Source organism: Anguilla anguilla, chromosome 11 (assembly GCF_013347855.1).
Source record: "Anguilla anguilla isolate fAngAng1 chromosome 11, fAngAng1.pri, whole genome shotgun sequence".
In the NCBI taxonomy this organism is placed as follows: Eukaryota; Metazoa; Chordata; class Actinopteri; order Anguilliformes; family Anguillidae; genus Anguilla; species Anguilla anguilla.
Window position 1 is genome coordinate 25396865 of NC_049211.1, and position 23685 is coordinate 25420549.

General features: G+C 42.8%; 1 protein-coding gene across 8 annotated transcripts in view; it reads left to right on the forward strand.

The window, feature by feature from the left end:
- Positions 1-207: 207 nt before the first annotated feature.
- Positions 208-23685, forward strand: part of LOC118207782 (protein phosphatase 1 regulatory subunit 12B) — a 39440-nt gene continuing 15962 nt past the window's right edge. For 2 of the 8 annotated variants that reach the window (XM_035381819.1, XM_035381820.1), the window contains exons 1-5: positions 213-392; positions 5266-5356; positions 6118-6303; positions 7735-7876; positions 9186-9313. In XM_035381819.1, the coding sequence (XP_035237710.1) occupies positions 373-392; positions 5266-5356; positions 6118-6303; positions 7735-7876; positions 9186-9313 (567 nt within the window). In that variant the 5' untranslated portion in view covers positions 213-372. Of the gene's footprint in view, positions 393-5265; positions 5357-6117; positions 6304-7734; positions 7877-9185; positions 9314-17768; positions 18479-23685 lie in introns of those variants that run through there. The other 6 variants (XM_035381818.1, XM_035381822.1, XM_035381816.1 and 3 more) reach the window with 6 other exon arrangements.

Genomic DNA, 23685 nt, shown 5'->3' on the forward strand with positions numbered 1-23685 from the left:
CTCTGGAGAGCGCTGAACGAGCGGAAAAGCTGTTGTTATAATGTCATTCTGGGCTGAGTTTTCCGTGTGGCAAGCAGGGGAGTGAACACAGCAAAGGATGGATGGTGCCTTTAAATAGCGAGTGCAGCGCTGTCTGTGTGGGGCACTTGAAGATAGCGTATCAGGGCACGCTGTCCAGTTCGCCAATCTGGCTCTTGACTCAGCAGGGATGGGAGGGGAGGGAAGGGCGAGATGGGTTGGGGTGAGGAGTAGGTGGACCTCCTCTTCCTCCTCTTTCTCAGTGGCCCGCACAGACGCTGTTTTACTGGCACGGTTGGCTCTCTTTCCGGCTCTCCTCCAGCGGCCTCAGCCCTTCGACTTTCAGCTGTGACAATGCAAGCCTGCCTCCCCAGGTACGGTCCTGTCTCCCTACCTCCCCTTCCCTGCCTTTCCTCCTGCTGCATGCGCCAAAGCTAAGCCACTGCTCCCTGTCCTGCAGCAGCACGGAACACAAGCTGCATCGCATTTACTGCGTCTCCATGTCTGGGGTCGGTCTGTGAGCATGTTTTTGTATGCCAGGGCTGCATGATTAATGGGGAGTATTTATATGGGCCACTCTAATGTATGTGTGAAATATATGTATAAGTTTATGTATGTGAATATATGTGTATACTGTATATGTGTAAGTAATGGTCTAATATTAGTATGTCGTACCTTTCGGTGGCTACCATTAATGAAGGATTTGGGTTTGAGTTGAGTTCCTGTGGTTTTGTGATTTATTGGGGAGCAGTACATGTGACCTTGCCTCACCTGTGGCATTGGTTATGGGGGATTTATTTGTTACTGAACTGGATCTCTGGACTCTGAGCTTATCATTGTTCAATATCAGGTTTAGAAAGGAGGTCGTCTACAGTAGGCTGCATTAAACTGGGAGTTACTGTTGCAGCATTATTTAACTTTTTAACTAAACAGTTTAGTCATTTGATTTGTAAAAAATTATGAATCAGCAAAATTGTGACTATAATAATACAAGAAATTTAGTAATGATGAACACTGTTTTTTTTTATCTAATGTCATCAAAAATATACAAAGTATCACATATGCAAGCTTGTGTAGAGTACGGCCAACTTGTATGTGAATATTGGGATATCATTGATATTTTTAAAATCTGCATCATAACTTGGAATTTAATGTGTCAATAATAGACTGCTGATGTATTTTGAATCATGTTACTGCATTTCAGTTTTAGCCCAGTATTTTCTTTAAAATATGGAAATTAATTTAGCAAATTATGAATTAACTTGGTGGTACTGTGTTTAGACTTCCATTTTGAACTTAGGATTTAAAAAATATATGAGCATTTATCTCTTTTTCTCTTTCTAGTATTTCCTATCTGGTAATTAAACTTGAGGATAGCAGGCGGTTCAGATGTGTAACAGGAAGTTCAGTGCTGACGCATCATAATCATTTTGTTTAGAGTTGGGCATGTGTGTACATTGTGTATGTAAAATTTAAACACACCATTTGTTTAACGTTTAACAAAATGTTTTGTTTTATATTTTAGGTCACAATGTACTATTAAATGCCCGAACGCGCCACCAGAAGTTTTTCCCATGTGCATGGACTAACATGGCTGTCATTGCATTGTAAAATTGTGCAATGCATTGTAAAAAGCTACTTTACAGTCATACTGTTCTTTGATGATTATATTATATATATACATATATATATAATGTTTTGCTTGTCACATTCCCTGAATGGGTAAACTGAGATGCGTTGCACTTTGTGGCTGTGCTGGTGATCATCTTTCACCTGTCCTCCTTTAAAGACGTTAGCCTTTCACACAACGCTTGTAAAGCCTTGCGGAGGCAGAAATATATCTGGGGTCTCTGAAGTATGAAATGAATAATGCAGAAGAGTGATGTCGTCAGCCTGGGCCCTGCCTGCTGCGCTAGCAGCTGAAGATCGATACTCTGTAAAAGCTAGTCAGTGTGCAAAGCCACGCTAACGACAAGCTGATGCCATTAGATCAAGTGCTCTGCTAGCTATTTCCTGCGTTCCGGAAGCTGGCTGTTCCTAACTGCGTCAGGGTCATAATGAATCGCCATTGATTATGTGCTTCATCTGCTGCTTGGACCAGAAGGCAGTGTCCAATGTAGTCCTTAAATGTGATTTCCAACTCTACTTTGGATCCTTGTTGTATCTCTGAAATGCTGTGGATGATGAGTTCATACCTTGCCTGTGGACATATTTGTGACTGCATACTGTGTTGGGGATGAAAATATTTGATAAAAAGTTATTTTTTCTCATATCTGGCAGCTAGCTACGGCTATTTTGGGATTTGAACTCACCCAAATGCATTTATAATTGTGGCCACTAAACAGAAATGGTATGGCTGTACCACGTTCAGATTTGAAAGCACATCAGTGATCATTCGAATGTCAGTTTAATATGAAATGAAAAATGAATATTCATTTATACGTCGGTCATTATCTGTCATTCATTGCCTTTCAAGCCTGAAACAGTAATCCTTTAAAGACTCTAAGCTTTTCTGGTAATACTGGTTTGTGTGCCTTGACCTCAGACCCCACCCTCTGAGCGATTAGCCCAGAACCAGGAACTGACCCTATCCCAGAGAGAAATATAAAAACTTTTGTTTCACTAATGTAGTCTTCAGCAAACGAGATTAGCTAGCCTAATGTTGCATATTGTCTGGTTGATTATGTAGTGTTTTCACTCGCATAATGTTATCAATTGCATTCAAGTACAGTGCAAGGAGATTCCTGTCAGAGCATTCTGCCTCTGAGAGTTTTTCATTTTAATTTTATATGTAAAACTTTATTTTAAATTATACTTTATGTTTAACTACTTTGCCTATCACTTTTACTTTTTGAGCCTACTATGATGGTATTTTTATATTGTGGAAAGACCACTACACCAGCCAATCATAGGAAAGAGGAGGACCTCTATTGTGTTCTGTGGTTTATGTTTCTTCCTCCCACAAAATTGCCTTGAATTTCATTGAAGTAAGGCCAGCTTTACACTTTTTGCACTGTGGTACCCTTTTTTGTTTTCCTCCCGATTAAGGGGTACTTTGTTGTTTTCCCCTGGTTTCTGAAGCTTGATGATTTTTTTCTTATACTTTTTTGTATGAGCACCCAGTGAGTGTTTTTTTCTCTTGTATATTTTTGAATCTCCCTCTAAAAGAGGCCCACCCCTTAAGTTTCAGAAACCTTCACTAAAGTCCTACTTCAGCGCTGCATTGAGTTTTGCGCGAAAGCATGTAAGCGGGACATTGTAGAATGTGCTTATCGTTCCCTCGGCATCAACTCAGAATCAGGCCATTTGTGTCAGGCAGTCTGTACTTGGAGAGGGAGTGAGAGAGAAACTCTTAATTTCTGATCCTGAAATTCCACTGTTCAGAGAAGAAATGCCAAAAAGTAATCCCTAATCAATTGTATTTGTACTATACAACTCAGAACTAACGTATCAATATGCATCAAAGATTTCGCTAAATGTCCTCAGTTTATAAACTGTTGTAGACTTTGAAAGCTCTGTGAGGTTTCCTTATGTAATACACTGTGTTTATGGCTGTATAATGTGTAAATAATCTGACCTCTGTAGCAGATTCTCATACACAGTGTACACTAAATCGGTTATGTTTCGGCTGTGACCTCAGTCCCACTTCCCTTCTGAGGCCTGCTTGGTTTCAGAGCCAGTTCGACTCGTCACGCGTGCCTGCCATCACCTCGTGCCCCAGGAGTCATGTGTCATTCCTGTGTCATCGCCTCAGCTGCGGGGTGCACGAGTGTGAAGCAGATTCCAGGAACAAAATGTCTGACCAAATGATTGTGCGCTATAATTGTATGTGGGATGTGACTGTTTTGTGATGTGACTATTGTTTATATTTATTGTGATATTATGTGTCCATATCTAAAGATAAATATAGACAATAGTCACTTCACAAAACAGTTTGTCCAGTCATTTTACAAATGGGGGGTGTGAGGGAGGTGGGGGGCTAGTTAAAATGACTGAAATATTATTAGAAACAGGTAGTCTAATACCATTGGCTTGTAGTGTGAGTAAAATGGGCTCTATAGCTGCAAGAAAAATGGCAAAGAAGGTGTTAGGCTTATATATGCAGGCCCAAGTAAACATTGTGGCACGGTTATTTCCCACAAGAAATTGCAAACAAGCTTAAGGTTTCCAGGTGCAGCGTTCTGCACACACTCAGAAGGGTTCAGCTGATGGGCCGTAATGTTAACAGGAAAAGACCAGGAAGATCAGGAGGCAGTAGACAAATATCTTGTGGTGTCTTGCAAAAGAAACCATTGTAAAATTGCACCACGACTACAGGAAGAACTCAATGCAACTACAGAGAAACCAGTTCTCCTGACTACAAAGAAACAGGAACTGTGATCTGCTGGTCTAGAAGGATGTGCATTTGCCTTTTTCCTATTTGGTCCAGCGCTGATGGTGTTGGCCACACTGGAGTCTTTTCTTCTTGTTAACAGCACATAGCGCAAGAGCTTTTTCACAGATACACATCCTTTTGACCCGCAGATTGTAGTTCTGCTTCACTGTAGTCAGGGGAACTCATTTGTCGTTGAGTTTTTCCTGTAGTTGTGGTGCAGTTTTATGATGGTTTCTCTTGCTAGACAACACAAGATATTTGTCTTCTGCTTGTCTTTGGGAATAACCTTCTTTCTTCAATATTTACTTGGCCCTGCACATCTTAACTCCTTCTTGTTTGCCATATTTATTGCAACTTTAGTGCCTATTTTACTTGCACTAAAGGCTAAAGGTATTTGGCAACCTGGAGTAAAAAAAAAAAAAAAAAAACTTATGGTCGATAACGTTTCACTCAATTTTATTACCAAATGATTGAATAGACTTCCATTAATTAAGTTAATTGTAATTAAAGCCAAATGGGGCTATTTCGAAGAAAGACATGTCTAAGATTATTTTGATGTTATTGTCGGTAGAAATGGGGAAAAAAATTGTTCTACAGGAGGCCTAATACTTTTGGCCTGTACTGTATATGAGAGAGAAAGCAAGAGAGAGAAAGAGGGTGGGTCTCCAATTAGCCAATATATCCCATGAGCTGGTCTCTATTCTCCTTATGTATATTATATTCTCTGTATATATATGCACACACATTCCATTGTGTAAGGGTCATTGTTATAGCTACTATAATTATATACTGTAGCTTCTATGCCTGGGCCAGCCATGCTTTTAATCTTGCTAATGCTAAATGCCCATACTGAGACTCTTCCCTCTGAACAGGTCATATCTCACGCCGGTAAGGGATGAGGAGGCGGAGTCTCAGAGGAAGGCGAGGTCACGGCAGGCACGGCAAACCCGGCGCTCAACACAGGTAAAAAAAATAATAAAAAGACACAGGTTTCCTGAAAGGAGAAAATGGAGGCACTAAACTCTATTAATGCAATGCTGCAATATCTCACCAGCCTCTCCATTACATTGAGGGGTCATTTGGGGTTACTGCAGTCTTTGGGATGCTACTGTAGCCCTGTAGCCCTGAAGCCACTATCCCTGCTTTATGTGCATCACTGGGGTTTCTGCAATGATAAATAGACAGCTGGATCCTCAGCATGCAGTGTAATATTACTCCTCCACCAAGCCCAGTACCAAGGCACTTGGAAGACACTAGATCTGAAAGAGAAGATGGGTTGCACATGTCAATGACAGTACAGTTTCAATTTTAAAAATACAGGACACGTATAAATGTTATCCACAGCAATGTGTACACGTTTATGAATGTACTGCAGAAACAATTGCATTTTCATCTTAAAAATCTATTTAATGCATGCGTTTCATTTTCCGAAAGGTTTAACAATGTATAACAAATTGGTACCCATTTGTGGTCTATTTGCGGGTCTATTAAAGGAATACAGTTTTTTAAATCAAAATAAATATTTTGTAGATATTTCTTCTACAAAACCAAACAAACTTTAAAAGGAAAACTCAATCTGGTGTTTGATGGAGTCACAATGGATATTTGTCTCTTACAATAATGTGCAATGGTGAAATTAAATCGATTTGCCCAAATTAGATCCCTTTTTCTCACTTTAACCACCTGTTTAATGGATCAGCGACTCATTGCTGTGTCTGTGGTAGGGTGTGACTCTTGCTGAGCTGAAGGAGGCTCAGAGGACCTTCAGCTTGTCCCCGTCGGACAGACAGAAACAGAAAGATGATGCGGAGAGGAGGGGTACAGAAGAGAAGGGGGAGACACGGACCACCCCGGCCTGCTTCAGGGACCAGCAGGACCGCAGCCCCGCGTGGAGCAGGGATGTTGACGAGGTCAGCCAAACTTATATTGGGTCATATATTATGCCGACCTGTATTTCTGTTTAACAGATGTTCTTATACAGTGTGACTAACACAGCTTACATTTTTATCCTAAAATCAATTTATAATGTGGATATTGACTGAAGCAGTTCAGGTTTAAGAACCTTAATCAAGGTAGTGAGTAAAACAGCAGTGCCACACATGGGACAGGATCCTGCAACCTCCAAGTTCAGTTCCATAACTACAATACTGCACTACGACCTGACAGTAAATCATCTTTATTCATAACAAAATGCATGCACCTCGAGCACTTTCTGATTAATCATGTACCTAACTGTGTTCTTTACATCACTCTTGATGCCAGCTTGGTCATTGTGACAGGAGCTCTTGGAGAGATGGGTATCAGTGCAATACCAGTATAGAGTAACCATAATTTTATTACATCACAAATATAATCTTGGCATTCACTCACTGAGATTCTATATACAATAAATCCTTTCTGAGGATTGAGATATTGACTGCACTGAACTGCAGTGGGACAGTGTGTTTGTGGGTTTGGAATAAACACATGAAAGACTAGGATCGGGCCTTACTCTTGTATTGTACCACCCAACAAATATTGCCTGAAAATAAATAGCCTATAGAACGTAAGCCCCTCTGCCTAATTTTCAGGGCTTACAATCACTTGCATAATTGGAGGCCCTTTTTGATTACAGGTGTACAGTTGTTACTGTATTTTACTGACATTTTAATGAAGTCATCTATCAATAGGTCAGATATACATTATGTACTTATGTAATTTGACAGTGATTACCTATTTTAGTTCATTTTACACTTCAACTACTGATAGATATCAAATGTTTCCTTGTCTTCGTACTACTATTGTATTCACTAACTAGCTGGCTCTAATTTCAGCTCCAACCACGCAGACCATTGTGCAGGAAGTTCTTTGCTAGCAATAACAAGCTAATTTTTCAACATAGTCTTGTTTCCATAACATCAAAAATTGATTACAGAGAAAACCTCAGTGGACTAGTCTGTTTAAATCTAGGGTTTATTGCAGAGGAAGCTGTTTAATACAATAAAATATTGTATATGAGAGGGAAAGAAATCATTGAGTAAACTAACATTTTTACTATTATTTGAAGTAACAACTGCAGGATGGATTGTTTTTATGTAATTTCAAAATCAATCGCTTAATGTTATGTACCCTTATTCTTTTATTCTTTTATGTGTTTTTCATGCTTACATTTAAAATATTGTGTGTAAATTCCTGTCTGCCTGCCAAAGGACTACACAAGGGAATTAGTAGTAGTGGCACTGTTGGAGTAGAGGCACTCCATGCATCAATGCAACTGCTGACATCTTGTCTGGTGTTAAAGTAAATGCAGAAATAATTACTGTGTTAATTTGACAAGACGGTAACTTTGTTTTTGCGGCAAGCTTGGGAACCGCAGGCTCAGGCTGGGGACCCAGGCAGAGAGCCCCACCACGCCCCTCACGTCTCCATCCGCCAGCAGCCCGGGCTCCCTTCCCCCCCGTGGCCTGACCCACTGGGCTTCTTCCAGGGGGCTGGACCAAAACGGTGAGTCTCAGTGCCATGATGCCCCGTCTTCACACGTCTGCATTCCAAGGTGACCAAGAAAAACGTGTGACTGTGTCATTTCTACATTTGGATCGCATTTCTGAGGTCTGTTGTCAATCAACCTTGACAAACAAACAGGAAGTCAAACCAGAAAAACTCACTTGTCTTCAGTCAAGTCAAAATCCTTGTTAGTGCTTTCTGCCCGATTCCAGGCACAGTATTTTCTGGTTGTAAATAACACAGGTTTCAAGAGAGGGACATCTGTGGTGGAAATCTGTTCTGGTGGGGTTCTGAGGAATGCAGGAATGAGCCTCAATTAACACAATCTCCCAACAGCCCAAAGGCTGAGCAGCTTTCTGGTTCTCCTGAAGTGCTTCAGATAACACTCCTTTTGATCAAGTCAAGTCAAGTTCTGAAAAGTCATTTCTGACTTGTCTTGTGTGACTGAGTGTTTCTTTGGATTTCATCATGTCTTGCAGTATCATCACACGTGGAGGTGAACAAAGCTTTAATAATGGTTTTGAAGAGCAAAGTGACTAGAGCAAATATAAAGACAGTCATGCAAGCGTTGATGTGAAATACATAGAAACCTCCCATCATTCTTCTGATTTGATTGCTCATCACTCTTCAAGTGTTTTATCTGACAAGGCAGAAATGATTTTTAAGGGGAGAAAATGATTTTGATGTCTATTTTTTCTGAGAGCCGTTCCTCCTCTTCACCTAAAGTTTCTCCTCTTCATTTGATTGATCTTTTCCTTCCCAGTTTGGAATGGCTGTTTGTGCTTATTCAGTCACCCATATGCCTCCCACACAAGGAGAACAGATGCTAAAGTGATTATTTATCTTCTGCTTTTGCAATTTTGTAAAAATTTTGCAAATGCGAAGGTGTGTTGAGGACAGGAGGTGACATCCATTAATGAGGCAGAATTTGATTTTGTGAGATTTTTTTTTTTTTAAATGACATTCCATCTGGAACGGCATTGTACACTTTGTTTAAAAGATTACTTTTCTTCAGCCATTTTTGCTATTAAATCTACTTTCATTAAGTTTTGCAAGTTTACTCGGGGCAATGGCAAATGTCAGTATTGATTTAGCCTCATAGGGGTGCTGCAACAGCTGATAAATTGATAAAAATGGGTGACGTCACAACCCCGATGATTATACTGTTAAGTCCAGGTGGTAGTGTGCCCAAAGCTAGATTAAAAAACTGAAGCCTAAATGTTCCATTGTGACCATCCTATGCAAAATGTGCAGTGAAATGAAGACTGTGCAACTCCCATATGTACCTGCAAATGTTCCTTGCACTTAGGCAATGAATGGAGAACTGAAAACCAAAGCTCTGCTGACAGTCCTTCTGAACTCAACCTTTCCTTGAGAGAACGACGACAGTCTCGAAACAGCATTCAAGGGGCAAGTGCCTCCTACTGGTCACAAGAGGTACTGGCAATTTCTGGGTCTGAGCTATCTTCACTGACTGCAGCATGTGCATGCTAAACAGCAAAAAATTGTACAGTACGAATTTACACTTTTACACATGTGAATTGTTTGAATTGTGGAGTAAATAGCCAAATCAAGACAAAACATGCCTTTGTCCCAAACATTATGGAACTCACTGTATGTGTCACAGATAAGTACTTTTTGTGAAGTGTTTTAATAGGAAAATGTTAACATGGCACAAACCATTTTTAAAACCATTTTTCAAATAAGATTTATGGATCAGAATTGACTACATTCCCTGAGATATTTTTGTATTTAGAATGGAAAGAGATTACTTAAACCGGATTATGCGGTTACTACAGCAACAGAGATACCAATCCAACCTTGTCTCTGCATCATAAGAAAATTGATATTAATGGCCTTCTTGAGTGTTCATTAGGATAACAGAAAGAAAGAATCTATATTGGCAGAATATTTTATTGGGCTTTCACCGACATTTTGGAAGAACATTGCTGCTCAACATGCACATAATCTCCATCCTTCCTTCTCCACATTCTATGAATAAGCAGAATTCCATGGAAACCAGTATATTTTTATGGTAATGCCTGCTGTCAGTTCTGTTTTAATAGATTGATTTTATCTTTTTAATCCCTGTACAAATCCAAGATCATCATTTAGGATTGTGTTCAAATATTTTCATTTCATAAAGTTTTCATTTTTATTTTAGCGGGGATCTCTGGTTGATTGAGCTGTTTTCTCGAGATGCTAATCTTGATTAGGCACATTTTATCAGACGTCTGCTAACTGCTGCTATCTCTGTGGTATAAATATGGGCTGTTGAAGACATTTTTGTTCTACTTGAAGGATCCAATTAAAAGTGTGTCTGCAATTAATTTCTGTTCATTGCAGAAATTAAACTAATGTTTTGCGTGTAATTAAATATGTTATGGAGCTAAGACCAGTTATTCTGGAAAGTAATTTATCTTAATTGTTACGGCTGCCACAGATTTGTTAGAGGAGCAGATAATATGGGAAAAATACAATGAATATACAGATGTATGTGAATGTAAATGCAAATCCAACTGCACATTTCATGTTGAAGATAAACATTCAATAAGTAGCTTATTCAAACAGATTCATGTTAAAGGACGGAGAAATGTCAAGTTGCATGTCTCAATTATGATTGAATCTTCTATGAAACTTCCTTGCATTGCCACTAGGTGGTGCCAACAGATAGTTTGGCTCTGACTGGTATTCCACTCTTTCCACAAAATGATACTGGATTTTTATTTCAGTAAGATGCGTCTTAGATTGTGCCACAAACAACAACAAAAAATGCAATTTAATGTTTTTTGAGAGCTATATATTCTGTGGCATCAAGCAGTCCAGTGTTATTTCTGTCACTTATTGTTATGTATTTGTGTAATTAACCTGCACCCCTCAAATTCAGTTTTTCTTTCACAAAAAATATTGAAACTTATGAGCAGTGCATATTACGTCAGGCAGACATTGCTCTCTAAAAATTAACTTTACTGTCAACGGTTTCTGTTTCTGAAATGTATTGTAGACATGGGTGAAATTAATCCTACTGGCAGAGATTAGAGATAGAGATATGGTTAGATATGGTTAGAGATATTCAGAACACAACCACATTCATAATAATCAAGAAGACTAAAAGAATATAAGATTATAAAATACATTTTATGCTGGTCATCATATTTATATTGAATAATTGTCAAAGCAAGGGTCAAAGTTAAGGGGAAAAAAGTTTTTGCACTCTGTAAATTATGCTAAAAGAAATTTTTACTGGCAAAAAAGAGAGGTCATAAATGTGTTCACACTCTTGACAAAAGAGACCAGACAATTATAGAAGGTTTCAGTATTTTAATTGAAAAATGTGCAAAGTACAAAGTACAAGTAGGATAGATAGGATAACAACGGTTTTCGCTGCAAATGGCCATCCTCTATAGAGTATGTAAGTGTCTAAGGTCAAAGATAAAAGCATTCATTCAAAGAACAATCAATGCCACTGATGGATAGCATCATCGCATTCAATCAAGGTGCAGTTTGCAGACAGGAGATCACAACTCCAGTGTGCATTAATTAATAAATATGGTCACATGGAAGAATAGCAGATAAATTGGTTGAAGTTAATAATGAATCAAGTCAACCCATGAAGTTAATAAAAAAGGGAGTACCTCAAGAATATGTGTCTAGCATCATGAAAATCAATACTAAAGTGCGTGTATATATATATGGGAGGGTTCTTGTTTTGTTGTAGCGCCGAACACAGACCACAATGAAGGTACTTTAACATTTTAGGCGTCAGTCAAATTTGAAATCCATCCTGCAAAACCCTGAGAATGTTCAGGAAAGAAATATTGCTTAGCAAATGGACAGACATATGTAAGGAAAAGTCCTAAATAACCTGAAAGCATATTACTGGGTGGCAGCTTGTGATCCAGGTCTGACACACACAAACACACATTACATTACATTTATTTGGCAGACACTTTTATCCAAAGCAACGTAGAATAAGTGCACACAGAAGTAAAAGGGAATAACTAAAAAACGCAGACATACACGTACGCGAAAGAGTGTGCTGCCCTGCGTTCAGGCTGTGCACCTTCAAGTTGTGACTGGCTCTAGAGAGTTGTACCTGGCTCTAGAGAGTTGTACCTGGCTCTAGAGAGTTGTGACTGGCTCTAGAGAGTTGTACCTGGCTCTAGAGAGTTGTACCTGGCTCTACAGAGTTGTACCTGGCTCTAGAGAGTTGTGACTGGCTCTAGAGAGTTGTACCTGGCTCTAGAGAGTTGTGACTGGCTCTAGAGAGTTGTACCTGGCTCTAGAGAGTTGTACCTGGCTCTAGAGAGTTGTGACTGGCTCTAGAGAGTTGTGACTGGCTCTAGAGAGTTGTACCTGGCTCTAAAGAGTTGTACCTGGCTCTAGAGAGTTGTGACTGGCTCTAGAGAGTTGTACCTGGCTCTAGAGAGTTGTGCCTGGCTCTAGAGAGTTGTACCTGGCTCTAGAGAGTTGTGCCTGGCTCTAGAGAGTTGTACCTGGCTCTAGAGAGTTGTACCTGGCTCTAGAGAGTTGTGCCTGGCTCTAGAGAGTTGTACCTGGCTCTAGAGAGTTGTGCCTGGCTCTAGAGAGTTGTACCTGGCTCTAGAAAGTGTGAACAACTCAGCGCGCCGCATTGTTTCATTCGGTGGGTTCTGCGTCTGAACCATCTGCCCTCCGCCTACGCATTCTTTCCAGGGCAAAGCCGCCTGTCTTGCTGGGGTATGCCAGGAATGAGACAGCCTTCACTGGAGACTTCAGAAAAGGCTTGTCTGATGATTACTGCAGGACATTGAATTTGAAATTAAACAATGAACATGAGCTTCCATAACAGGTGATCCATGTAGGAATTGTAGCCCTTTTTATTCATAGTTCCCCCATTTTTGTTGAACCCTATTTACACACACACAAACACACAGCCACCTTTACAAAGCTGGATATTTACTGAAGCAGTTTAGGTCAAGAACTACAGTACAACAACAGTGCTCCACTTGGGATTTGGGAGTAGAAACTGCTGATTTACAAGCCCAGGTCCATACCCATTACGCCTACGTGGTTTGCCAAATGTGGTGCTGGATGCGATGGGGGCAGGAGGCAGGGAGGCAGTGTAAACAGGGCACGCGGGGGGGAGTGGGTTCATGGGTGAGCGGAGACGCCAGGGCCGTTATGGACGGGGCCCCCCAGATGGGGTGAGCTGGATTCCCCCGCACTGCGCACGTGGGGTCTGTCCCCACTCAGCTGTGTTCCCGCTGCAAATGGCCCGACTGAAACACAATCGGCCCTCAGTACAGACTCAGCCTATATCTGACTGTAATAATCTCTGCCTCCAGTGCACCCCCTCCAGACGCACACTCCCCATTACTGCCAAAGGCCTCTGCTTTGGTTACTAAGCAGGCTGCCATTCTTTTCAGGAGCACTGAGAGGGCGTTCAGTGACCCCTCCCACGGTTTCACACACATGCCTCTCATCATGGTAGAAATATGTACTTTGTGTATTCTTTTAGGGGGATGGCCTTTTTAGGTATCTTAATTGAAAAGTTGTGGTATGTTATTTTGAGTTACAATTTAATCTTAAATTAGCTATTTGTTCTTTTTTCTTATTCACTCAAAACAAAATGAAACATTATGTGCTGCCACAATTAGTACCAATACTACTAAACTATGTTTCACTTTGAACATTACAAAAACAAAAACTTTTCATGCCCAATGCAAGCATAATTGACCTACTAATGCTAATGCTAATAATAATAAAGTGTGTGTATAATACGTAAGAATGAACTGAAATAGCGGGCGTGCGTTGTGTAGGTGCCCCGTCTGATCTTTAGGGTGGGGGTAATGCTTCAGTGAGCTTGCACATTCACGCACAGTACTCCTCCAGTGAGTGATTGCAGATGTGGAGGAGTCACCACTCAAAGACGTCACTCAGTTCTATTAAAAATAACAGCTTGAAAGCTATGAGTCTTTGGCCGCCGTCTGTTTGCAGGCCCTATAGGAATTAAGTATTGTTATTTTAAAATATTTTTGTTGGTTCTTTTCACTGAAATTGAGTCCTGCCCTATGTTTTAACTAATGTAAAATATATTCTGTGAAAATTTCAGAAACACTTGTCAGCATTTGTGGTTTTTATTTTTGTATTTATTTTCATCATTTAGGCCAGCAAAGTCATGAATGTGTCTTCTCTGCAACTAAGATATGAATCTATTTTTATAATGATATTTGTCTGAATCTATTCTGCAATTCTAGCTGTATTTAATGTTTGTGTATGTGGGAGCAGGGGAGAAGTGGGAGAAAGACTGTCACCCAGATTCAATCAAACATCCTTATCCAGTTTAAGGCCATATGCAATTCAATCAACTCAAAACCTTATTGTGTAATTCTGGCGCAGTATCACAGTAAAGTCTCCTTTGCACCCTGATGCAAGATATTCTTGCCAATGAAAATTGGGTTTTACCAAGTAATCAATGCCCAGGACCCAGTTCTTTTTGATTTAAACTGAAACAGGACTGAAAAATCCAACATAAAAGGTCTAGCCAAGTTAACATTGGAGGAAATAAAACGAAACCTTGAATACAAGAACTAACCTTGTCCTAGTAGTATTTTATGAATGCCAACCGATGAAAGAAAATGAACTTCTTTGTTGTTATTACATTGAATTTAATTTTGAAGTATCAACACAGTGTATTTCCCTAAGGTTTGGTATCGTCTTGTGCTATAGAGAACTTGGACCAGAATTTAACACGCTTGCAATCTGACCAATCAATCGCAGATACAAAGAACAAAGCAGACTTTATTAGGATTCGAGTTTGGATTTATGGTTTGTTTTGATTTGGTTGAACTGCAGTTGAATTACTTGGTCAAAATCTGTTTGATTGAATCTCCCTATGGGTGCATGCGTGGGAGTGTGTGTGTGCGTGTGCGCGTGTGTGTGTGCATTCACGCAATTGTGTGTGTGTGTGTGAAAGTGTGTGTATTTGGGCTACAGCCAGAGCTTGTATGTCTGTGCCCAGCAGGAAAGAGCAGCCTCTCAGGTCCACAGGCTCAAAGCTCACAGCCCACAGCAGCAAACACATGTGGTGAATGAAAACAGGGCCTACAAAGCAGGACTGACTCAGACCCTCAGAGGAAACCTGACCTTTCATCGGGCTTCCATGGTGAATTTTACTGGGGGGGAGGGGGGTTAGGGAATGAGAGCCCCCACCCTCCCCTGCCCTGAGAGTCTGTCACTGTTTACTTTTGACGAAGCAGACAAAGCTTACTTCCTGTCGGCCTTCCTTCCCTTCAAACCACCTTCTTCCCCAGACACAAGCTCTTCGGGTCTCACTCTTTTCACTGAGGATGGGCCAGCCACAGCGCGCTGGAGGGGTTGAGATTACCCCCTTGGACAGTGGCATCAGGCCCTGACACTGCAGGACCTGCACCAGTCTGGGCTGAGCCATGGGGCAGAGAGCTGCCCCCTGTGAAGACACTGAAGACCTTGACGGATCAGGGAAAGCGAGAAATTGGACAGAGATGTGGTGGGTGGATATAGGCCTCAGGAGGAGAGAGAGTGTCAGGGAAATGTTCAGATGCTACTTCTCTGTTAGAGACACCGGTTAAAAGCACAGGGCATGTGCCGGAAGAGGCAATCTTGATTGGATGTCGTGGACGATACATCCTTCAGGACCTCCCCCTGAAAAGTGTGTGCCATCAGTACCCCACATGTTCGACATGAATGCCTCCACCCACGTTCCGCCCAAGACCCTGAGTGAGCCCGATAGCAGAGCCCTTTCAAGGCACGGATGTTTGGAGCGTGAAATTGTGGCGTTTCTCAAGACAGCTGTAGAGTCCCTCAGACTCCGAAACAAATGCATGCCGCGGTTATGATTTGCGACTCCCAGGGATTCGTTAACATTGCTGGCTTGACAGCTCGGGCTTTGATGTTAATCGTCAAACAGAGGCCCTCACTGTGTTTGGTCACGTCAGGCGGCTCGCTGATGTAGCCGTAGCTCTTTCTTCTTCGTCGGCCGTCCGCTCTAAAAGAGCAAGCAAGTTTTTTTGTAAAGCTGCCCGCCATGCAGTGCACGAAAGCGTTCCATATGGAAAGTCATTAAGGAGAAACAGTCTCTTCAAGCCCCGCAGATGTGGTTTTTGTGAGGGGGCTGGCGAACCAGCTGAAAAACCTCCCGCTAACACAGTCTCTCAAGACCCTCTCTAAAGTGGCCAGGGGGAGTGGGAGAGGGAAAAGGCCACTATAGGTCACTGCAAGACAGAACTCACTCTGTGCAATGAGGTCTCAAAGCAAAACAAAGCAGAAAACATGTTCTTTGTCTAAACAAGTTGAGCAGAAAGTCTCAGCACTTTGCAGATGCTCTAAAAAGTCCATTTCTGTTGAGGAAGCCACATCATCTTTTATGGATATCTTCAGCCTGGGCTCCACTGGTGTATGCATGGATGTGTCAGCCTCAGACTTTACTTTAAAATGAAAAGGCGCAGACTTCTAGTACAGTATCAAAACCCTGGGAAGGAGCTCCAGGGCCCATATTCACAGGTCTCTGGGCAGGAGTGTTGATCTAGTTTCCTCTGCCTGTCCTGGCCTTCTTCATTATGAGCTAAAGGGCACACATTGATCCTAGGACAGCACTCCTGCTGAGTGTCTTTATGAATACAGGCTCAGAGCTCTTTTTATCCCCTTCCTGCTAAGGAGATGGGAATAGATAAGCGGTTTTCAGCTCTAATGCTGCAGCTTCTCTAACCTGTCTATATAAGGTATCAGACCTGCCTGACTTTAGCCTTTTACACTCCGAGGGGAGTGAGGGGGTGGGGTGCCTCTCTCTGGTCGTGCACGATGGGAGCATTGCAGTGCTTTCCCTTATTTTCAGCTGTATTTACAGCTCCCTGCCTCTGCGGATTTGAGGCGAGGGCCTTGTCCCACGCAGTGTTAGGAGCAGCTGAGTGTTGCCAAAAAGCGCTATCTAGCACTACCTAATCAAGGAGGCCTTGACTTTCGAACAGATGATATTACCACTGGCGTGCTAACGCAAGGCTGATGGGGGACAAACAGCATGTCAGTTTGATCAGAGGCTGTTTGGAATGTTCGCAGAGCTTTAAATATCCAGTTTCGCCATTCCCTAACACAGAGGGGCCAATGGTAGCGCTTGTCTGTGAGAGAAGCGGAGCTGTTCTGCAGTCCCAGGCAGCTCTCAGTGTGGACCACGTTCCCTGGTGGTTATGAGACCGGCTGCTTGGTTGTTGCAATTTTGGATCATTGCCTTCCAGCTCAGGCTCAGAAAGTGGCAGTTCAGAAGCAGATTCCCAGGGGGAAAAAAACAGGTCCAATCAAATCCCAGCATGCAGGGATACTGGGGTTTCTGGAGCATCTTGGGTAAACTGCCCATTTGGAGTGGGGGTGGGGGGGGCATTGGGGAAGGGATGCGCAGTACAACTTAACCCTCAGCGTTAACCTCCAGCCACTGTGGCAGCCATTTCACCCTCCTACATCTGCCAGTGGACATATAAGGCATTGTCCTCCCCCCGCCCCACCCCTCCTCATTCCTATCAGTGGACAGATTCAGCCGAGAGCACAAGAACTGCTAGAGCCCTGGCATCCTGCCACACAGCCATGTCAGAGCTGAGAGAGAGAGGGGGGGGGGGAGAGAGAGACAGGGAGATAGAGAGGAGCAGTTGACAAAGATACTATGGAAGAGAGAGACAGACAATTAGAAAGAGTGAGAGAGAGAGTAAGGGAGAATATCAGCAAGTGTGTGTGAGACAGGAAAAGAGACAAGAGGGCTTGGGAGGAGCTTGTCTTATTTGTTGATATGTAGAGTAAGCACTGAGATCTTAACCGGGTGGGGTGGGAGGGAAATCAACCCTCCCCTCTCCTTTTATGTGTGTGTGTGCGTGTGTGTGCGTGTGTGTGTGTGCATGTGCGCATGCATAAATGAGTGTGTGTTGGAGGAAGGTCTTGCAGCATGAGAACACTGAAGGGGTTTCAAATACCTCACAGGCTAAAACGGGCTGATTCCTCATTTCCTCTTAGAGCAATGAATGCTTGAGTGTGTTTGTATGTGTGTGTGAGAGAGAGACTGACATAAAAAGAGTGAGTGAGAGAACGGGAGGATAGCAACAGAGAGTGAGCATGAGTGAGTGAGACAGGGAGGGAGAGAGAGGGGGAGGAAGAGAGAGAGAGAGAGAAAGAAAGAGAGGGGGGAGAGAGGGGAGAGGCATAGGAAGAGAGCTGCTGTGATTATTTTCATTTCTGTTTAATGGCCAGAGTGCTGTCAGCTCTCTCAGGAAGAAGAGTTCCTCGGCCCGTGGCTCGCTCTCGGTCACGCTCCAGCCCTCCGCGGCCTCCCTGCGCTCGCCCTCTCCCTGTGAGCGCCACTCACCTGTCCGCTGCGCTCCCAACAACACGAGAGGAAGAGTGGGCGGGGGCGTTGTTATGCCGCTCTTCGCTGCCGCAGCCTAGCGCCCGCGTGGATCGCGCTTTTTTCCGCCGTCGCTCCCCGGACCAGAAGAAGGAGCCATGTCGTCTCTGTACCCCCGGACCAAGGAGCTGACCCGCACCAGAAAGTCTCTGTCGGACTCGCCGCCCTCTTCGCCCTCCCCCACCGCCAAGAGCTTCAGAGTAAGGCACACGCTTTTGTTTACCCCCCAAGACCTCCCGCACATGCGCCCTGGCCGAGGGCACGGCTGATTCTGAAACGCTGCATCTGTCATCTGCTGGGGGGCTGCTGGGTAGAGCTGTGCGTGTAAACAGAGCCATGTGCGGATGCTAATAAGGACAACAAGCTGATGTGGAACACGGTTACGTGCCCTGAAACGCCACTTGTGCGAATGGGGACTATTAAATGGGGTGATTTAACGGCTTTTTTCGGTATGTACTGAATGCACAAAGTTACTTGGATTTGGCTCCACTTGCCCTGATGTAAGCAACAGGATGTAGCTGTTTGTGCCAAGAGTGTAAGTTGGATAAGGGGGGGATTTTAACAGTAGCCTGTAATTGTTTTTCAGCGTGGCAAGACTGCAAGAATCAAGCATTTCTCCTAAGTATTGAGAAATAAAATCATTAATCTCTTTCAGTGTAGAGATTACAAAAAATGTGATTCGTGGATTTTAACAGTAGCCAATACCTGTTTTTCATCCTTGGCAAGGCAAGACACAGGCATGACTGAAACTTTTGGAAACATAAAAGGGCTTGTGGAAATTTTAGGCTGAATTGACAGGTGCTTTGTAACAATCAAGTTGACATTTTCAATGATTATTTAAGTATAATTTGAAGTGGAAACAATTTGTGTGCGTGTTCGTACACTAGTGCTTGAGGATGGTTGAGTGACATGGCAGTGTAGTACAGTCCATTTGGTTTTGAGCTCACAGGTTGCAGGTTCTAGTCCTGTGTTGGATGCTTTTGTTGCAGATGCTTCAGTATGTTACCCAGATTGGATTAATGATATATACAACTACAAGTAAACTGTGTTTGCCTGGATAAGAGTGTATATAAAATATAAATATATGAGTATACTTTAAGATGTCATAGACTATGTTATCTAAGATTAAGATAATATTAGTATGCATAGTTCTGTGTGAGTGATGTATTTTGTAGATAAAAGTATATAAAACAGCAGTAAAGGAAATCACTTATTTTAGTTTGTTTCCCTTATCTTTGATAGTTTTGTTGACTGTTTGCATGTATTGGCATGGATCAAAGAAATAGCTTTAGCAAATCCCTTGACACCAAATCAAGGGAAGTAAGTGTCATCCAGTGACTTCTGTGGGAGGCGAAAGACCCTGCCTTGATGTAACTCACGTTAGAACTCACATAAACTCAACCACTGAGGCGTTTAGTCTGTTAGTATCAGAAAAAATATTTCAGCACATTATGGTCGAGCTTCCTGTCACGCACAAAATATTCACATTTTGAGTGTGTATGTGCACTTTGTGTGTGTCCATAGTTGGAACTTTTGAAAATGAGCATGAAGTCCAGGGACAGCTCACATGGTAATAGATTCTAATTCCCAGAAAGGCTGTTCCTGATCCCTGACTGATAAATGCGTCCCCTGGGTTTAATTTGGTCAGAGAACAAACCAAAGATCCCTTCAGCAAGCTGTAGAGTACAGAGTTCCTCTTACAGTTTGCCACTTTTTGAATCTAATGAAAATGTGCACTTGGACAGCTAGAAAGCCCCAAAGAATGTACTTTTCCCTTATTGGAATTAAATTAGGAAGCCAGATTAGTAAAATTAGCTAAACTGTAATTGGTGCTAGGAGCTTGCAAAAATATCTGGGTTCATAACTGGTCTATAAAATGAAAAATGTAAAATAAACCAAACCCCCATCAGCAGATATATGGTTCGTGCTATGGCCATGGCCAAGGTAGCAGGGAAAAAAAACTGTTGGATTATATATCAGTGAATACACATACTGGCAGAGAATACTAATCAGAACATATGCTGTTCTGTTGTGGTATTTGTCTAGCCAGGTCTGGGGAAATGGAGAAGTAAGTGCACACATTTTGCTTCTGTTACTAGCTGTATTTGACCACAAATCTGCATTGACAATAGAGGAGAGCACAATGTATTCTGTGCTATGCAATATCAATTGCCTATGAGAGAACAGACTCAAACTAATAACACGGGAAGCCTTTTATTCTTTGTATATCTCTTATGAGCATGCACTTGCATGCTCATGCACAAAATGCCAACATCTAATGAATTCAGTGTAAGAAGCACAGCAGCACTTATCTAGTAAGATAGCTTGCTAGACATGTAATTTGAGTGTGTGTGTTTGTGCATGTGTGTGTGTGTGTGTGTGTTTATTTTTATTACTGGCTACTGGGGGCCCCAAAGGGCAAAATGACATCAGACTAGACCTTTGAGTCTTCAAAGCAAACTAATAATAAGACCCCTTCTTCTACCACAATTAGACACAGAAGAACTGTGGTAATTTCTGCATAGTTAGATGCTGGCATTAATTATTTACTTTTAGATTACGGTAAGCAACATTACATCCCCAAACACACACCAAATGAATGAGTCCTTATAGAGCAAGATTATAAATGCCGATTTTGTAAACAATATATTTCCTGGTTTTTACTTACTGAAAGAAGAACCATCACGATATTTTAAACTGTGAACATCACTATGCCAACCCAGGATCTTCATCAGGATCTAGATCATGGGTCATCTGCACTAATCAGGGACTGATTAAACACGCTCACTGATTAAACGCATTTCTACCTCAGAACCTCGCAGCACCAATCACCATCTCCTCTGTTCTGTGGTAGCCTAATCCTGATTAATCCCAAACACCTTATCTCTGTAAAAGTAGCATTCTGAGGATTTATAGAAATCCATCTCATTTCAACTAGCTCCGGTGACTCACTGACATGCTGCTGCATTAGTGGTTGAGGTGTTTAATGGTATTTGTGAGGGTACAGCATACCTGTTTTAAGGTTTTACTTTGCTTTGGCTGCATAACCTTTTAGCTGATTAAGCCGTTTGGATCAGTACCGACATTCCTCTGCCACCTTCCTGTTTTTATGCTGTTCAACTGTTGGGTCTCTCTCTCTCTCTCTCTCTCTTTCTCTCTCGTGTACTCACTTGCTGTCTCAAGCACTTCCCAGCTGAGGACAGTTTGTTTGTGGCACAGGTCTAGGACTGTGGTCATTTAGGGGGTACATACAAATCTGACGTGAAATCCTGAGCAAAACAGGCCTTAAAACACACCGTGGAAGTGAGATGTGTTTATTTCGGCCTTCCAAGGCTTAGGCAGCTGGGCTGACCTTGATTGCGCCACTTGTTTACATTCTCTCCAGGATAGCAGCTCAGAGAACTGCGGCGATTAAGGGAAAAGTCCCAGAAAGCAATCCCACATTTCTTGCACGGAGTCCTCTTCCCTTCCATGCCGTACATCCACACTTGAGCTCGGGTGTGGAGTTTCCATGACGCAGGCAGTGCTGTGTTGACTCCCAGCTTCTTCCTTTCTTTTCCTTGAAGAACAGAGAGCCCACAATGTGATTATTTTTAGTCTGTTCTCTCATTAGTTACAGAGGAGGACAGGGAATTTCTGTAAAAGGAGAAGCAAAAGAGAATGTGCACAGCTACGCTAACACGTCATGCAAAGAAACAAACCATGCATCATGCCCCTTAATGAGAAGAAACAAATGGCCCGGCCGTGACCTTGCCAGTGTCCCATGGATGGCTGGATGACTACACAAGATAGTAGCAAAGGGAGGGAAAAAAGAACACATTAATGGGAGGTTAATTTAAGATGTTTACTCTACCAGCGTTTCTTAAAGTCGAGGCCAGAAAAAAGCAGACAATGAGAAAGAAGAAAAGAAAAAAAGAAAGTTGCCTGGGAAAAGCAGCAGTGGCTTTTATGGTTATGTTTATCGAAAGTCATTCCGGTGCGCGATGCTCATATTTTCCGTTAGGGAAAGCTGGCAAGGATTTCGGACAGCTCCCGAGGGGGGAGGGAACATGCCAAGGAGTCCTTTAAGAGATATAACTCACAGCAGGGCCCAAACACGCTGGCTATAGGGTCTGCACTGGCCCAAAACTTTAGGTCAGAGGTGTAGGAGGGTATTATCAAAGGCCCGCTGCTTATTAACCAGACAGGGGCTTAGCCACTGCCGGGGGGGGGGCAAGGATGACCCAGGAAAGCTAGCTCACTATCAAATGGACTGACAGAGATTAAGAATCTCAAAGTTTGACATTCTGTATCTGGGTTTATGACAGCCTGGTTCAGTGTTATTTTTACCTCGGCAGAATGTGCCTGTGCTGCTGCAAGGCCTTACATGGTTTACTGAGCTTGAAGCAAAAACACTGCGGTTTTTTTGGAGGAACCCATTGGAGGACCAGGAATACTGCCAGCAGGTGCCAGATTCACAGATCCAAGCTTCTTGAAGCGACGGACATGGCCTGTAGTTGCACTCTGGCCTCGGCTCACTGACAGTCAACGCCACATGCAGTGCCTTTTCAGCAAGCCTCAGCCTGGTCTCAGCACAATGGATGAAGATTGTGGGCCAAAAATAAGGATTAAAATAAACAAGTGACTTGAAAAAGATTCACTCACATGTCTGGGTTAGCCGTTCGCTAGTTATCTTTAGACATTAATTGGTGCAAAGATTTTCGATGATCCTCAGCTGTTGAACGGTGCATTGTTAGGAGGGTATGTCACTGATGCGGGAGGGGTGCGGATGTGCATATCTGTTACGGGTAATGCAATCCAAAGAGGTGGCGTCGGCAGGAATCACATTTTTAGGGGAGGCGGCCTTTGGCTTGGTGCGGAGGCCCCTGTGAACTGGGGGGAAGGAGGGGGCTGTATTGGTGCCGAACCCCTCTGGAGGAACGGGAGTTTCGTTTGGCTCAGCTGCTACCGCACACGCCCACCACTGCGGGACCCGCGGATCGAGGGAAGGTGGGAGGATGAAATGAGCGAGAGAGGGAATGAAGAGAAGGAAAGGAGTGCCAGAAGGAGGAAGTAATGGGAAAAAAACAGAGAGGGAAAGGAAGATTGGGCAGGAGATAAAGCAGAAAGTTTGGAAAAGAGTGAGGTCAGGCCTACTAGGGTGACTGTCAGCATGGTGGCCAGGCCTTAGGCCCCAGCTGTGTAAGCTGATACCGCTGCTTCAGGGGGAAACTGCACTTTCAGTTTCGTCGAGTGGGATTAATTATCCCTCCACTAAAGAGCCGGAAGAGGTGCATTGTGGGGAGCTTGGAGGACCACACACGGGCGGATATAATAAATAACGCTTACATCAGAGGGGTCCCCAGTCTGAGCGCTGACCCTGGCTCTGGCTCCCGTTCATTGGGGGTGACAGGGCTGGGCTCTGGCG